Raw genomic sequence first — 13,321 nt, forward strand, 5'->3', positions numbered from 1 at the left:
TCCATTCCTTCATGCTTTAACTGATTCAGTTTCATTCTAGTCTGTCTGAAAACTGCGCACAGCCCAGCACAAATTCCCTGCATCCCGACCCATATACACAGTTACTCCTATAAGCAGCCCTCCAGACATGGCTATCCAGAAGGGGACATGCAAACAAGCCCCATTTTCTACCTGATGTAGCAGAGCTCTGAGCAGCTAAAAGGTGTGGTCTGTGAGTGCCCAGGTCAAATCCTGACTCACTGGCTTTCGACAAGCACACCCCCAGCTCTCTCCCATTTGCAATATGGGGATGATCATGCTGACCTACCTGACAAGGCTGGTGGTAAGAAGGACTGAGATTATATCCATGAGGCACTGTAATTGTGGGAGACCCACACCCCTTTTGTCACCCTCATTGCTGAGAAGTCCTGGCTCCAAGGCCCCCTGCCCCACTCCCAGAGAACACAGGTATGCTGGTTATCAGGTTTCCATGCACAAATCCTGCACTGATGAAATGGAATATAACCTCAGGAATCCTGGCTGTAACTCTCTCTCTCTCTCTCTCTCTCTCTCTCTCGCTCTCTCTCTCTCTCTCTCTCTCTCACACACACACACACACACCATTTCCCCTACCCCCCATCTCCTGGCCCATCTTTCTCAAATATCTGGGGTCCCACAACATCCTCTGTTCTCAGCTACACTACGCTACGCTCCTACCCTAGGGCCTCTGGGTCCCCCCAGCAGTTGCCTATCTAAAGCCCCCATCCCATCCCAGAACCTGTCTGCCATCACCTCCTCCCCAATCTCTAATCACAGGAGTAGGGTTTCCTAACCGGTAGACCTCAGCAGACCCTGCTGTGACCAATGTTAATGGCAAGAGCTCTGGTTTCAAAACCTTGGGAGGATCAGGGAAGGGGAGTATTAGCCAGGGGGGGGGGATTCTGCCTTAGGGCCTGCAGCTCAACAGTTGAGCACCTGCTGTACAAGGGGAAGGTCCCCGGTTCGACCCCTGGCATCTCCAGGTAAGATGGGTCCAGCGCTGGGTGAAGGGAAGCCCTGTCTCTCTGCCTGAAACCCTGGAGAGCCGCTGGGAGCCAGAGGACACAATCCTGGGCGGTGCTGGACGGAGCATCAGGCCCGGCCAGAGGCGGCTCCCTGTGGGCCACTGCCACCCCCGGCCAGCTCCTTCTGGCAGGTGCCCAACTGCATCGATCACCACGGCTGGCGCCGCCACACTGACCTCCCCCTTGGCAGCCGCTGGAGACAACACTACTCACCAGGCATCCCCATAGCCAAAACTTCATGGTCCTAGAGTCTAGTGGACTCCGCGTGTGCCATGGTTAGCCATGGACAGGCACCTCGGGGCTACCGACTGGACCGGCTTCCGTCCGGGTCACACGAGTGGTGGCGGGCGGTGAAGATGCCCCCCTTTTGCCTGCCTGCCTGCCTGCCTGCCTGCCTCCTTCTTCAGGTCACTCAGAGTCCAACCGGCTTGCCCAAGGAAGACAGCACAGGCGTTCGGCCACAATCCACACGGCTACGTGAGTTTGCAAAGGACCTTCTTCTCAACGGTGCCTCCTGGGGGGCCTTACGCTGGCTCTGCCACCAGGCCTCAGCTCTCAGCAACGTCCTCCTCCCTCAGGATCCTAATGGCCACTTGCAAAACCCGATTTCTTCTCCAGCCGCTGGAAAACCTGGGGACGTGGGCTCAGTCTCTGCGAATGCGGCGAAGGCTCTGCCAGCAGTGGTGGGTCATGACTTGCATTGTGCACATTTTCCCACCTATGTTTGCTCTGGGGGAAAAAGAGACCCCCTTTCTCTTCCCCTGCAGACCCCAGAGCCTGCAAAGCTGCGACACTACACGCACGCGGCGCGGTTAATGTTTCATCCGCCTGATCTCTGTGCCCTGTGTCTGAGGTGGCTTTTCTCTCCCTCTCCCCCACCCCTCCAGCAAGCACCCTTGCTTCTCTGAATGCAGGAATGCCACTGGACAGGACAGGAGAGAGATGGACGATTCCCCCCTCCGCCAGCCCGGAAGCCAACAGGGATTGTCTCCAGGTCACAGCCAAGCTCAGAAGGCTTCAAGAAAAGGGCCCACGCAAGACGGAGCACGTCTCTCCCTGGGCCACAGGCCAGGCTCAGACAGGTTAAGGCGCGAAGGTGGAAAAGGTCACACCATTGGCCGGCAGCCATCTCGCAGGCTGAGCGGTGCCAAAAAGGGTGCGAGGATCACCGCTTCCTCACGCCTGTCCAGGGCGACACTCCTCAGATGACGCTGTCGCCCCAGAGAACTCAGGGCAGGAGACCTCTCCTGGGGAGAGAACCCAGGCATCCGGGCTCTCAGCTTCCCCCGCGCTTCTCCTCCACATCCTCTCCCAAAGCGCATGAGGCCTCCTGGGCCCCAGAGGGACCATTCTCTCTCCGAGTAGACACTCCGCGGTCTAGTTCTGAGCACGGTCTCCTGGCTCCAGGACATCCCCCCACACACCTGCGCTTCCCTTTTACAACTTAAGGCTGTTCCATTTCACAAGGGCTGTTTTTCCTTGCCTGCACAGCTGGCAAAGATCCAACAGGCAAAGCTCTCCTTATGACAGCGTCTCCTTCCTGCTGTCAAGTTTTTTAACTGGACTGCTTGAGATTTCTTAGTGTAAATTATCATTGTAACATTAGAACTACTGCCTCAGCCTTCTCCAACATGGAGGCCTCCAGGGGGCTGGACTGCAAGTCCCATAATCCCCAGCCAGATATGTGGGCTGGGGATTATGGGAGTTGTGGTCCAACACCTCCAGAGGACGCCAGGTTGGGGATGCTTCCAGAGTGCAGGGGCGGGAGGGTGGGGGGCCAGTGTCTAGCACAACCAATCAGTAGACATCTTGCAGCTATTCTGTCTTTCCCTCCTTAATGTAATTTCTGAAGTAAGAAAAAAAGACGGTGGGGAAACACAGTAAGGTGCCGAGTGAAAGACCATGATGGCTGCACAGTGCAGAGTCAAACTATGGAGTTCGCCACCAGTTTGGATGGCCTTAAAAGGGGGGTAGACAAATTCCTGGAGGAGAAGGCTGTCAATGGCTCCCTCCAGTAGCAGCGGCAGTGAGCCTATGTACAGCAGGTGCTGGGGAACATGGGCGGGAGGGTGCTGCTGCACTCCTGTCCTGCTTGTGGGCTTCCCACAGGCAGCTGGTTGGCCACTGAATGCTAGACTGGATGGACCCTGGGCCTGATCCAACCACGGCTCTTCCCGCGTTCTTATGACAGAACCCCAGTCGGGGGGCTCATCAGTTCCTAAGGAGGGAAGTTGATGCCCGGGAGCTTGGATGCCCGGGTTCTTTGCAAGGGCTGATGGGTCCATGTCAGACAGCTGAGCTAAACCCCAGGCTGGTAGCTGCAAAAGCAACAGATGTTTCTATTTTCCATGGCAGTGAGTTGGCCACATGGATACAGAGAAGAGGTGGGGTGGGGTGGGATGGGATGGGGGGGCTGCAGGGGAGCAGTCCACTTTAATTGCATCTGCTATGAACATTGAGCAGTCACTGACCCCCTCAGGCTTCAATGGAAGCTCAAGCTCAGTAGTTTGGGGTGGCAACAACAGGGTTAATGACCATCAGGACAATAATGCGCAGTATATATGCCCCTTTTCTCTTAAGCACTTAATAACTTGTTTTCACTGTCTGGGTTTATCTCTGGAAGATGTGAAACGTATGATAAAGACACGTGGGTCTCTGAGCAGGTGCAGAGTGCCTTTTCCTTGCTATTGCATAGGGACAGCTGACTCCCGGAAACAGCTGAGATTGTGTTCAAGGCAGTGGGAATTTCTTCCCGCTAATACTTTGTTTGTGTGAACAGAATCCTGAAGGAGATGGACCCTTGATCTGATGCAACAGGGCTGTTAGGTTCTTATGACACACACAGCACCCCATAAATTTCTGTCAGTGTTGCAGGCCGATGGCATCATCTGGAAGCCCCTTGGAATTAAGGAACAGGATGCCTCTGAGCATGCACTCAGGCCCAGAGCTATTATAGCCCCGGAGCTTTCACACACAAATCCTCTTCCAGTTTTTCCCAGTTCCAGCAGTTTAGGAAGTCACAAGACCTTGCCACCTGCTGCAAGTCCTACCAGTTTAACATGGATCATTTCTGATATTATTTCTACGCCACCCAACAGCCAAACTCTCTGGGTGGTTGAGAGACCATCGTTTGCTGCGGTTGTGGCAAGTACGTCAGATCTCACCCAGATTGTCAGCTCAGACTGCGGTGGTGAAAAGGGCACATGGCTTGCGAAGGCTTATTCAGAACAGGATGGCCAATATGGCAGCCTGTCTTGTCATGCCGTTACATAAACCTATGAAGCTCATCCTTCCCCAATCTAGTGCCCTCCGGATGCTTTGGACTTCAACTCCCGTCAGCCCCAGTCAACATGGCGAATTATCAGGAATCCTGGAAGTTGTAGTCCAAAACATCTGGAGGGCACCAGATTGGGCAAAGCTGATGTAGCCACACTTTGTTCAGCTACTATTTATGTTATTTAATGCAGGGCGCCTGACCTCTTGATCTCTGTCTTGCATCCATCAAAGGCACATTTAATGCCCCCATTAAAAGGGTGGCCACCATATCAAAGCTGGAATCCCTGCCCTGTGACTGTGGGGGGATGCAGGCTGTGGCAACCTGGTGCTTAGGGAACATGCTCAGGAGAGCTCTCTCATCTCTGTGGGCATGTGTTCCAGGTTCAAATTCTCCCTTGTATTAAAATCACCCCTTCCCTGCAATGTTGAAGCTGAAGCTTACCCCGCAGCTCCGGCCTGCACCCAGTGTTCTCTGAGCTGAAATGTTGACCAAGCCTCTTGCCTTTGGCCGAGTGTCCAGCGCTCCATGTTCCCAGCTATCGATGTGCAAACCCTCGTGCTGCCAAGGTCTGTCTGGTATGGAGCCCACAAGACTAGCTTGTAACCCACCTCTCTAAGAAAAGGGGGCATTACTCAGGGCAAGGGAGACGGGGCCCCCTCCATCATCCTCGAGTTATTACGGCAACTTTAGACAGGCGGTGGCATTCTCTCTGGGGTGACCGGGGCTGTTCTGCAGGACCCTGGGGGCTCTTCTCCGGAGCAAATTGACATTCATGGGGGATGTGCTTTCCGCTGCGTCATGGGCTGCTCCAGCTGGCCATGATTCAGCAAGGCCCCTGGAAGCCCACGCTGCTCACTGCCCTCCTCCCTCAACCAGAGAACCTTCTGAACATGAAGTGTGGGGCCTGGTTTTTATTTTATTCCTTAGCATTAAAAAAAAAACCCACCATTTTTAACTGGGATTCTGGTCTGCTGCAGAGCAAAGAGCTGCCCTCCAGCGCCATCTTTATCTGGGTTCAAACCAGTGGGTTGGTGTTTTGGAGCTCAGCCCCCACCTTTGCCTTGTTCTGTGTCAGTTCTTGGGCAAATTACTTTTCTTTTAGCCTCACTGGTTCGCCTTCTGGGAAGTGAGAGTTTCATGACTGGCCCTGTCCACCATGGCAGCCATTTTGTAAATGGGCAAGCCCTGCCCCATGTCAGTCATTTTGTGACAGAACCCATTGACACTCTCAAAATTTAAACAGGCCCACCAACCGAAAAAGGTTGGGGCACCCCCCCCCCACTGCTCTGCAATCCAGATGTCCCCAACCTGGTGCCCTCCAGATATTGTTGGAGGCAACTCCCATTATACCCAACCATTGGCTATGCTGGTGAGGATGATGGGAATTGTAGTCCAATAACAGCTGGAGGGCCCCATGTTCCTTACCCCTGTGCTAGAATCTGTGTTTGCATGTGTGATCGCAGGATCCACACACAGAGCCTGAGTATTGACTCCCTGGACCTAGCAGTGGCCGTGGCTGATGGTGCACAGGGGTGAAAGTTACGGCCTTCCACTTCTTTGCTTCATGTGAAAATTGCATGCTGTGACTGTGTGTGTCTGGTCTTCTTTACACACAAATCCACTTCTGCACAGCCACCCACAATGAGGAGAGGAGAAACTGCCTCTGCTTTGTTTCAAACAGGTTGAGCCAGCAATAAGGGATCTGCAGACACGCACGCAACAGCCACGCCACAGGCAGCCACCTTGTCTGATCCCACATCCAGGAGCGGACAAATACAATCCCTCCAGCCATTGTTTTGTCGCTTCCTCCAGCCAAGAGGGGACGGAAAACCCATGTCTGATGCTCTTGGCGACAAGATGCTGTTGAGTGGAGCCCGGCGTGAAAACATCAGAGCCCGTCAGGAGTTAGGGCACCTCTGGGGACCACTCGGCGAACAGTGCACGCTCGGCCGTCTGGTGCGTACGTGCCCCAAGTCCAAGCCACGGCGGGGTCACTTTGCTTCAGATGCCAAAGGCCTGGCGGTGGCGCACTCTGGCCTCGGAGAATGCCGGGTCCTGGCTCTCAGCCGCCCCTCTCTGGTCTTCCATGCCGCCCGACCTGTTCCTGCTAGAGAAGCCAGGAGCCCCGGCTCCCAGTTACCCAACCTCCTGACACGGAACCCAACCCGCTTGGGCTGGAGCCGCCACCCCACCACCTCTCCGTTCTTATTCAGCGTTCACAGAAAGAGAAGGCTGACTTTTCACTAGCCAAGTCTGCCCAGTCAGTGCAGCGCTGACCATGTGTGTCAGTGAGGGGAGGGGGGTTGGACTTGGCTCCTCTGCCCCAGATCTGAGGCCACCAGCCATGGCAAGCCACTAGTCCTCATCCATTTGCTAGCAAACTAAGGGATTTTGCTCTCCAGCTGCTTTCTCAACTGACCGATCTCCAGGCATGTCTTCCTTCCATAGAGAACCCAGAAGCCCTGGATCCACTCTGTTGCCCCTCTTATCTAGAACTAACTCCCCCTCCAGAGAGCCCAGGTGTTCTGCCAGCCAGCAGACTCACAACAGGCAATTCCTCTCCCAGGGGACACAGGGTCCCTGCCTCACACCCCTCCCCCTCCCCCAACTTGGACGGCCAAGTGCCTCCCTCCCCCCAGCAGGGCCCCTGTGCTTTTAAACAGCTGCACCACAGGCATAAATTAAAGTGGTGCAGCTTCCTCCATCGTGGTCTTTCGGTGCCAGCCAAATGCTGCAATGATTGAATTTCCACCTGCAGCGCAGCTGTTCGAGCCATCAGAGCATCTTCCAGCTTTCCCCAGCCTGGTGTCCTCCAGATGTGTTGGACTACAACTCCCAGAATTCCCCAGCCAGCATGGAGTTGTAGTCCAACACCCCTGGAGGGCACCAGGGTGGCGAAGCCTGCACAACAAGGCCGGTTTTCTTTGCCCAAGAGCTCAGGCATCCTGGCTCCCAGCATGCTTTGCTCTAACCCACTAAAACTAGCTCCTTTCTGAGGACCCAAGAGTCCTGACACACCCACCCACCCACAGCTGGGATCGAGCCAGACACAAGTGTCCTGCCCCCGACGTCTCCCACGCTCAGCTGCTCTCTTCCACTCCACCCGCTGCTGGATCCAGGCCAAAGATCTCAGTGGCTCCTGGCGACTCATACGTGCTGGCCTGCACACACGGAAGCCTTGATCTGCCGACCTGGCAGCCGGCTCCATCGATCCTGGCCCCATCTCCAAACAGGGACGAGGCCTTCCGGCGCCAGAAACAGTGACAGATCAACCAGGCGAGGCGGGAAGGGAGCTCTCTGACCTTTGGCCATCAGCCTTCCTCAGGTGCCTCCCCTTGCCAGGTTGAGGTACACCAAAAATGGCAGTGGGGCCTAGCAGTTACAGCAGTCTCGCTGCTAAAACCTTGGTCCTCCCCCGGGCCCCGCTCATCTCCTGCAACATTCCCTCCTGCTCCCTGGCAAGCTATTGGCTTTCATGTTTTTTCTCAACTTGGAAGGAGCCTGTCAAAACTTTGGCTGCAACACACCTGTGTGGCGTGCCTGTGAAGAGGATCACTATTATTTTGCAGATGGTGGGGAGAGGGGCCAGGCCTGACTGAGGCTACGTGGCAAATGGAAGCAGAGGCAGGATTTGAATCCAGGCTTCACCTGGAAGGCAGTTCTGCAGGAATGCATTAATAACCTGTGGAACTTTCTGCCACAGGACACATTGGCCACCAGCACAAATTGCCTTGGAAAAGTAGGAAGTGGGCCTATCAAATGGCTCCTAGCCATGACATCTCGAAGCACAACCTCCTTCAAGGGCTGATTGAAGACACTCACCATACTTTTGCTGGCAACTTCCCTGCAACATCTGGCCAGCCACTGCCAGAGACAGAATGCTCTGCGAGAGGAAGGCAGCCAGTCCCATTGGAAGAGCTGGTGCTTTGCCCCAGGGCTCCCAAGCACCTGGAGGGGAGCTCCACACACAGATGGGCATACATGCATAGGGCACCTTCCTGCTAATGTTAAGTGTGCAGACATAGGACAGGGTGGGGGGAGAGACCTGGCTGGGGCCCTTGTGTGGCTGCTTTACAGGTCCCCTGACTGGAGGGGGAAGGCAGCCTGTATGGATGCTCCTCCTCCCCCCTCAGCCTTCCACCTGCAATAGGGGGCAATCATGATACTGCCCTACCTTGCAAGGTTGTTGTAAGAACAAAATAAGAGGCATGAAAAGTGTTTTGAAAACTCTAAAATGGCTAAACAACATTTTATGTTTCATGAAAAAATAAACAACGTACTACATGAATTCTCAGGGATCTGAAGAGTGCAAAATGTTCAATTCCAGAAATATTTTGTACATTTTTCTGTTTTTGCCATTTGCACAAATTGTAATTTGCACAGTTGGGGGGCGGGGTCTTGAAGTTTGTGCAAATGGTGTCATTTTTTGTAATTGGTCATCTTCCATAAGCGCGCACAATCACAAGTCTGCCTGTCCCATGTTGCCCTGCAGAGGCATATACCCGTCTTGTCAATATCCTTGTCAGTTTCATCCTCTCCATAGGTCACTTCCTTTAGCCCAGCAGAGCCATATTCTCGACTTGTCACAGAACTTGTCAATTTCATCCTCCACTTCTGCACTTGGGGGGGCGGGATTGACAACTTGCAAATTTCAGGTCCCCCCACCCGCCCCAATTGCACAAGTTACTGCCATTTAAAAAAACAGAATCTACATATTGGCTCAACTCACTGAAGATTGAGTCAACGCCAGTGGGGGGAACAGAACAAAATCCACAGGGCCAAACTGGAAAATCTGTCGAGTTTTCACCCCCAAATGGAATTCTCATACATCCCCAATTGTAGCTTGTAAGACTAGAAGAAAGACCAGTACATTAAAAATAAAACTGGTTCAAATCCAGGGCTAAATTCCAGAATGTTTTGGGTAGCAAGACCCACATTGCACATTATTGTTTATGTAGCACCATCCATGCGCACAGCACTTACAGCATACAAGAAAAGAGGTCTCTGCCCCAAGGGGCTTACAATCTCTAACATTCAACACAGAGGAGGCAGGAATAACAAGGAAGCCATAAGCAACTGCTCTGGTGACATATAGTTAGACTTGCGTCACAATAATGGCAGCTTTCCCCAACCTGGAGCCCTCCAGGGCAGAGAAGGCTGCAATAGGATCTGGGAATTAGGGGCTTGTGTCAAAGCCTTCAGAGAAAAACTCACATCAATGTGAAGTCTGTCCCCCTGCCATACACACCCTGTCTAAAAAGCACAGCTCCATTCTCCATATGCAGAGTTCACTTTGCTACCTCCATCTCACACAGCTGGGATGAAAATAGGCAGGGCATCAAATAAAGGTACACAAAGCAACTCCATCCAGGCCAATTTGCTCTACTTCTAGGATCCAGGCTTCCCTGACAGTGGAATGCAACCGCCTCCGCCGACCCGTGAACAGCCATTCATGTTCATTCATGTTTGGCTCAGTCTTCTCCCAAAAGAGGGTCTATGACCCCCCTGGCAAAGGCAAAGTACAGGCTGAAGGGGCAGGATTGCAGCTTGAGATCGACAGGCATATGGTCAAGGAACACCTCATTACTTTGAATGAGTTCAAATCTCCAGGGCCAGATGAACTGCATCCTAGAGTCATAAAGGAACTGGCAGAAGAACTCTCAGAACCGCTGTCTATTCTCTTTGAGAAATCATGGAGGACCGGGGAAGTGCCAGATGACTGGAGGAGGGCTAACGTTGTCCCTATCTTCAAAAAGGGTAAAAAGGAGGAACCTGGGAACTACAGACCAGTCAGTCTGACATCAATCCCTCTTAAAATTCTGGAGCAGATCATAAAGCAATCCATCTGGAAGCACCTTGACAACAATGCAGTGATTACTCGAAGCCAACATGGATTTGTCAAAAACAAGTCCTGCCAGACAAATCTGATCTCATTTTTTGATCAAGTCACCTCCCTTGTAGACCATGGGAATGCTGTAGACATCATATACCTCGACTTCAGCAAAGCTTTCGACAAAGTGCCCCATGATCTCCTGATGAGCAAACTTGCTCGAAGTGGGCTAGATGAAACAACGATCATGTGGATCCACAGTTGGCTACAGAATCGGACTCAAAGAGTGCTTATCAATGGGACCTTCTCAAGCTGGGGAGAGGTAACGAGTGGGGTACCGCAGGGCTCAGTCCTGGGCCCAGTGCTCTTCAATATTTTTATGAATGACTTGGAGGAGGTGGTGCAGGGAATGCTGATCAAATTTGCAGATGACACAAAATTGGGAGGGATAGCTAATACGTTGGAAGACAGAAACAAAATTCAAAGTGATCTGGATAGACTGGAGTGCTGGGCAGAAAACAACAGAATGGCATTTAATAGGGACAAATGCCAAGTTCTGCACCTAGGAAAAAGAAACCAAATGCACAGTTACAAGATGGGGGATACGTGGCTCAACCACACTACGAGCGAGAAGGATCTTGGAATTGTCGTCGATCACAAGCTGAATATGAGCCAACAATGTGATGTGGCTGCAAAAAAGGCAAATGCTATTTTGGGCTGCATTCATAGAAGCATCGCTTCCAAATCCCGGGAAGTACTAGTTCCCCTCTACTCAGCACTGGTTAGGCCTCATCTGGAGTACTGTGTCCAGTTCTGGGCACCACACTTTAAGAAGGATGCAGACAAGCTGGAGAGGGTTCAAAGGAGGGCAACAAAGATGATCAGGGGACTGGAAACAAAGCCCTATGAAGAGAGACTGAAAGAACTGGGCATGTTTAGCCTTGAGAAGAGAAGACTGAGGGGAGATATGATAGCGCTCTTCAAGTACTTGAAAGGTTGTCACAGACAAGAAGGCCAGGATCTCTTCTTGATCATCCCAGAGTGCAGGACACGGAATAATGGGCTCAAGTTACAGGAAGCCAGATTCCGACTGAACATCAGGAAAAACTTCCTGAGTGTCAGAGCAATACGGCAATGGAACCAATTACCTGGGGAGGTGGTGGGCTCTCCCACACTGGAGGCCTTCAAGACGAGGCTGGACAGCCATTTGTCAGGGATGCTCTGACTTGGATTCCTGCATTGAGCAGGGGGTTGGACTCGATGGCCTTGTAGGCCCCTTCCAACCCTACTATTCTATGATTCTATGATTCTATGTATGCAGGCAAGGCCTTGGATGATCTCTGACGGGTCACCTCGCCAGCCCCGCGACTTCTGGGAAAAGCTTCCTGAACTCTAGGAAAGTGGGGAAACAGGTTAGCAAGAGTCAGGGATCACCCGCCAGGATGGGTATCTCAAGGAAGTGGATCTGGGACGGCAGCCCACAGAATTCCGGAACAGCAGGGCTGGTGGTAAATCCAGGCCTCCACCTGAAAAAGGCCTTGCTGGTGCTCAGCCACAGCTCAGGGTTTCTAAGCGTGCACAGGCTGTCTTCCTTTCAGCACTAAGAAACCACTAACACCCACCCACATCTAGGGTCAGAGGGAAGATGCACTCGCAGCAAAAGGAGACGGGTTCCAGCCATGCCAAAATACATTTCTGCCTTATAATGCACCAGATCATCAAGCCCTGTCCATTATTCCAACTGGCAGCAATGGCTTCCTGGGTCTCTGGCAAGGGGTCTTTGCAACCCCCTGCTACTTGAGCGCCTCTGATCTGGGATTTGGGGGTATGGCTGAACCTGGGGCCTTCTGCATACAATACACTTGTACGGTACTACTGAGCTACAGTTCCCCTGGGAGCCCCAGAAACTGTATCATTATTATAGCCAGCAAATTCCCAAAGCTTTCCCCAACAGATCTCCCTCCTGAAATGCAGCGGAAGGGGAAGTCTAGTTTCTCATTCCAGAAATCCACCCCCCCACACACAACTTCCCTGGTTCACCATCAGCACGCTGGAGGGGCAGGGAGAAATGCGTTGGTGTTGCTTCTTGCGCCACAACCCACATTGTGGGCTCCTCTTATCTTATCAGCAGCTCATGTCAGGCTGTAGATGAAGGCTGTAGTTGGCAGCATGAGAATGCCAGGGGGACAGTGGAAAGAAGTTATTTCCGACATGGACTCGATAACACTGTTTTGCAACACACAACCATGATGACAAGATGGAAAAGGCTCCCTTCGGGTCATGGGCCAGGACCTGAAGAACTCCAGAGACAGCCGTTTCCCCCACTACACCTGCCCACTTCTTATGTCCCACATCCCAGAAAAATGCAGGAATTCCGCCGGACAAAACTCTGTGCCCTCTGTTTGGCCAATGAGCATCAGAGCTCCTATTCATGCTGACTGGGAATCGCAGGAGTTGACGTACAATACATGCCCTATGGCAACCAAAGCAAACTATGCAGAGATGAAATAATCTCATATCCTTCCCCGTTTGCCTCTGTCTCCCCTCTCTGTTGAATTATATTTTATCTTATCCTTTTTACATATTTATATTGTATTTTAGATTTTAACTGTTTGTATGGCATCTTAGTCTTGTAACTGTTTGTAATCTGCCCACAGAACATTGGTTATTGGGCAGGTTAAAAATATAAGTAAAATAATTTTAGGTTGTAAGCCTCTTGGGGCAGGATACTGGTAAAAGTACCACACACATACTGACTGCCTTAATAAATAAGGCGGTCTACACGGTGCCAGAGTTAGGGCGCAACCCTATGCACGCTTGGACAGGAAAAAGTCCTACAACTCCCAGCATGCCCCAGCCAGCCATTTTGGACTTTTTTCTATCTGAACATGCATAGGGTTGCGCCCTTCATTATCAGTATGAAGTCCCAGTATTGGGGAAAAGGCGGGATATAAATAAATATAATCTGATCTCATTTTTTGATCAAGTAACCTCCCTTGTAGACCATGGGAATGCTGTAGACATCATATACCTCGACTTCAGCAAAGCTTTCGACAAAGTGCCCCATGATCTCCTGATGAGCAAACTAGCTCAAAGTGGGCTAGATGAAACAACGATCCGGTGGATCCACAGTTGGCTACAGAATTGGACTCAAAGAGTGCTTCTCAATGG

General features: G+C 52.1%; 1 protein-coding gene across 3 annotated transcripts in view; it reads right to left on the minus strand.

Annotated features, from left to right (window-relative positions):
- Positions 1–1,949, minus strand: part of EPO (erythropoietin) — a 7,890-nt gene extending 5,941 nt beyond the window's left edge. The window contains exon 1 of one of the 3 annotated variants that reach the window (XR_014784009.1): positions 1,257–1,949. Coding sequence is in view for 2 of the 3 variants with exons in the window: in XM_084806843.1 (XP_084662969.1) it covers positions 955–1,111 (157 nt within the window). In the remaining variant the exon portion in view is untranslated. Of the gene's footprint in view, positions 1–954; positions 1,175–1,256 lie in introns of those variants that run through there. The other 2 variants (XM_084806843.1, XM_084806845.1) reach the window with 2 other exon arrangements.
- Positions 1,950–13,321: the final 11,372 nt, after the last annotated feature.

The sequence above is a fragment of the Heloderma suspectum genome, chromosome 6, assembly GCF_057233095.1.
Source record: "Heloderma suspectum isolate Gila_16-S chromosome 6, 16-S_ref, whole genome shotgun sequence".
NCBI classification, from domain to species: Eukaryota; Metazoa; Chordata; class Lepidosauria; order Squamata; family Helodermatidae; genus Heloderma; species Heloderma suspectum.